This window comes from Anarrhichthys ocellatus, unplaced genomic scaffold, assembly GCF_004355925.1.
Source record: "Anarrhichthys ocellatus isolate YVR2014 unplaced genomic scaffold, GSC_Weel_1.0 scaffold2865, whole genome shotgun sequence".
NCBI classification, from domain to species: Eukaryota; Metazoa; Chordata; class Actinopteri; order Perciformes; family Anarhichadidae; genus Anarrhichthys; species Anarrhichthys ocellatus.
Window position 1 is genome coordinate 2,173 of NW_022282839.1, and position 4,517 is coordinate 6,689.

The 4,517-nt window shown below is 36.4% G+C and overlaps 1 protein-coding gene across 2 annotated transcripts in view; it reads right to left on the minus strand.

Moving 5' to 3' along the window:
- LOC116378604 (serine/threonine-protein kinase pim-2-like) overlaps window positions 1–2,358 on the minus strand; it is a 4,524-nt gene extending 2,166 nt beyond the window's left edge. The window contains exons 1-4 of one of the 2 annotated variants that reach the window (XM_031840500.1): window positions 2,159–2,358; window positions 1,915–2,070; window positions 499–599; window positions 224–274 (exon numbers count right to left, since the gene is read on the minus strand). In XM_031840500.1, coding sequence (XP_031696360.1) covers window positions 224–274; window positions 499–599; window positions 1,915–1,972 — 210 coding nt within the window. In that variant the 5' untranslated portion in view covers window positions 1,973–2,070; window positions 2,159–2,358. Of the gene's footprint in view, window positions 1–223; window positions 275–498; window positions 600–1,914; window positions 2,071–2,158 lie in introns of those variants that run through there. The other variant, XM_031840501.1, reaches the window with a different exon arrangement.
- Between the last annotated feature and the right edge of the window lie 2,159 nt (window positions 2,359–4,517).

Below are 4,517 nucleotides of genomic sequence, written 5' to 3' on the forward strand. Positions count from 1 at the left end.
TGCCCAGCTAAAGTTCTGATGAATAAGAAATGAGTTTGTAACTGATGGGGAAATCCTGCAGCGTCATTTACTGACCCGTGACATCACAGGGGGCCGGCCCCACTAACGGCTCTAGTTCACCTGTCAGTCCAGCAGAGGGCAGTGCTGACCCGAGGTCTACTCTCAGTGAAGTGACTCCACTAAATAGATTTACTTTGTTCTTCTTTAGAACAAATAAACTCACCAGTCTGGCCCACTGCTGAACTCTGTCTCTGGAAATCTGTTTGATGGCAACCTGGAGGGACCAAAAGAGAGAAGTTTGTTATTGTTATATTAATATCATTTATTTATATTATATATTTTGGTCTGTATTCACTTCTTCACACTCATCATGTCTTTCTCTTTAAAAGTGTTTGAGGACTTTGTTTAGAAATGTGCTGTTTAAATAAAGTTTATTTGAATATTATTTCATAAACAAACAAACTAAACATGAAGAACCGACTGAATGTGTCGTCTGACCTGCAGTCCATCAGAGAACCTCTGGCCTGAGAACACGGAACCGAAACCACCACTGCCGAGCAGAGAACCACAACGATACTGACTGCAGAACGGTTCCTTCACTAGAGAGAGAGAGAGAACATCAGTCAGAACGGTTCCTTCACTGGAGAGAGAGAGAACATCAGTCAGAACGGTTCCTTCACTAGAGAGAGAACATCAGTCAGAACGGTTCCTTCACTAGAGAGAGAACATCAGTCAGAACAGTTCCTTCACTAGAGAGAGAGAGAACATCAGTCAGAATGGTTCCTTCACTAGAGAGAGAACATCAGTCAGAACGGTTCCTTCACTAGAGAGAGAGAGAACATGTCAGAACAGTTCCTTCACTAGAGAGAAAACATCAGTCAGAACGGTTCCTTCACTAGAGAGAGAACATCAGTCAGAACGGTTCCTTCACTAGAGAGAGAACATCAGTCAGAACGGTTCCTTCACTAGAGAGAGAGAACATCAGTCAGAACAGTTCCTTCACTAGAGAGAGAACATCAGTCAGAACGGTTCCTTCACTAGAGAAAGAGAGAACATCAGTCAGAACAGTTCCTTCACTAGAGAGAGAACATCAGTAGCCTAGCTAAACGAGCTAGTTAAGCTAACTTTAATTAAGAGTTAGTTATTAAAGCTGCAGGGAGACAAAGTGACGTCTTTCTCTTCTGACCCGCTTCCTTTAAACACGCTTTGTTTTATATTTTATAATAATATAATATATTTTATAATAATATAATGTATTTTATAACATAATATATTGTATGATAATATAATATATTTTATAATAACATAATATATTTTATGATAATATAATGTATTTTACAACAACATAATATATTTTATAATATAATATAATTTATAATAATATGATATATTTTATAATAATGATATATTTTATAATAACATAATATATTTTATAAAAACATAATATATTTTATAATAATATAATATATTTTATAATATAATATAATTTTAAATAATATAATATATTTTATAATAATATAATGTATTTTACAATAATATAATAATTATTATAATAACATAATATATTTTATAATATGATATATTTTATAATAATGATATACTTTATAATAATGATATATTTTAGAATAATATAATAATTATTATAATAATATAATATAATTTATAATAACATAATATATTTTATAATAATGATATATTATTATAATAATATAATACTTATTATAATAATATAATAATTATTATAATAACATAATATATTTTATAATAATGATATATTATTATAATAATATAATACTTATTATAATAATATAATAATTATTATAATAACACAATATATTTTATAATAATATAATATAATTTATAATAATAATATATTTTATAATAATGATATATTTCGTAATAATATTTTATTACCGTGTCTCCCTCGGACTTCCTCCTCCGGTTGAAGCTCCGTGGCTCTTTTCTCCAACATCTCGTCAGTTGTATCCGGTAGAATCCATCCTGTTGTCGGTTGAAATCCTCCAGTCAGTCGTTTCTAAACCTTTTTCTTCACGTTTCCAGCTTTTAAACCTAATAACAGTAAATACAGAATTAGACTGTAAACGTGACTTTGTGCTGTAAACCGTTTAAACGTTGAAGGAAACAAGACTTCCCTCACTCTTACGTTACTGTTTATGCTCTTCTGTCAGACCACGCCCACTCCGCCCTCCTCTGTCCAATCAGCGCTGAGACGTGTGCTCAATGTTTTGAAACCGTCCCGGCCAATCAGATTCAAGCTGCGGGTTTTCAGCTTAAAAACTCATGAATATTCAAATCCCCGCGAGAGGAATTCGTAGAATTTAGGGCGGTGAACAGATGAAGATGATGATGACGGGAAAGAGGAGGGCGGTTTCCCCAAAACACACACACACACACACACACACACACACACACTAACACACACACACACACACACACACAGTCTCTGATGTATCTAAATAAACCAACGGTTTCCTTTACGTGCCGCGCGCTCTTCGCGTTCTCTCTCGCACACACATTCAGGTCAGATCGGTTTCCGGTTCTTGTCAAAATAAATGTGTCAGTGCAAGAATTTACAAGAAAGTGAAAATAAGAAGTACTCTAACTTTTAACTGCAGTAAAAGTACTAATACCACACTGTGATAGTAAAACTACTGCGTTCAAAGCCTTGACTGAGCAAAAGTATATAAATGAAGTAAAAGTATTGTTTGATGTTATTGATAATTATTTAAATATAGAGGAAATAATTCCTGCTGTTTTTCTGTCGTAAAACACAACAGTGTCATCATGTAAACAAACGTTTATAATTCTGATAATTAATGAATCTATTCTGGATTATCTAGACTAAAGTTCTGAAGAAGTAAAATAATATTCATATATAATATATATATAAATATAAACAAACTTCAGTGTGTTATAAATAAATAAAAAAATCTCCAAAACATTTTTCTTCAGAAACATTTTTCCTCTTTTTATTCCAAGAAAAAAAAAAAAAGGTTCTTTTCATCCCAAACGATAAAATAAAATAAAACAAACTTATATTATTAATAACAATAATAATCAATCATTAAGAGGGTAAGTATGACAATTCTCACATTTTATCTCTTTTTTATTTTTTTTATTTGTGGCTTTTTCTCTATGATGATGTTGGTCGTGGTCGATTAAACATGCAGCTAAATAAGTCCGATGATGATGATGGTGTTGAGGAAGAGGAGGATGAAGACAACAAGGAGAGAGAGATCATGAGGTCAGAGCTGAGTGTATGATTTTACTTCCCAGACGACGAAGCAGAGCTAATGTGTGTTGCTCGACACAAAATGGCCGCCAGTGGGGGGCTACGAGGTAAGCTAAGCCAACCAGTTAGCAGTGTTAGCAGGAACTAGCTTTAAAACATAGTAAGACTTGAGGTGATAGCTAGCTTGCTAAAATACTGGACGTCTTTTCAGTTCTGATTAGCATTCCTCATTGAAACCAATGGTACCGATAGCCTCAGAGCTAACAGCCTGCTAGCAGGAACCAAAACACATTCAAATTTAAAACTGATGTCTGTGAATTTCAAAATAAAAGCTTGAATCACAACTAATCCCAAATCAGCATTAAGACCGAGCTCCATGTGGGTTGTAACCAGGAAGAGAAAGGGGGGGGGGGGGGTTATGGGCGGTATGAGAAAGAGAGGAAAGGAGGAAAGGAAACGAGAAGACGAGTGATGTACGGATGAGTTTAAATGTCTGCTGAAAAAAACAAGTGTGCATTTCTTTGTTTTATTTCCTTCCCTGGTCTGAGGGTCAGAGGTCAGGAGGGGGGGGGGGGGGTCAAAGGTCATCATGTGTGTGTTGCTATCAGCTGCTGTCAGGTGACGGCTCTCTCTCTCGATGCATGGAGGCGGAGCTCTGATGTTTCATGCTGTCTAGGTACTCCTGTTGAGAGACGGCCAGCACCGAGGCCAAGATCTCATCGTCCTCCCAGTCCGTCAGACCTGGAACACAGAGCAGAGAGAGCGGGTCACACAGAGCGGGTCGGTCGGTCGGTCTAGCAGTATTACAGTAGTAGTATTAGCAGTATTAGTAATAGTATTACAGTAGTAACAGTAGTAGTATTAGCAGTATTACAGTAGTAGCAGTTAGATCTTACCAAACGCTGTGGGTGACATCTCCTGCATGATGGCTCTGTACTCCAAATGATGACGGCTCTGATTACTGGGACCTACACACACACACACACAGAGTGAGGGAGTGAGACAGAGAGAGTGAGACTGAGAGTGTGAGTGAGTGAGAGTGAGTGAGAGACTGAGAGAGAGTGAGTGAGAGAGAGTGTCAGTGAATTAGTGAGAGTGCGTGAGAGCATGAGAGAGAGAGCGTGAGCATGAGAGAGAGAGTGAGAATGAGTGAGTGAGAGTGAGTGAGTATGAGAGTGAGACTGTGAGAGAGTGAGTGAGAGAGTGAGTGAGTGAGAGTGAGTGCGTGAGAGCATGAGAGAGAGTGAGAGAGAGTGAGTGAGAG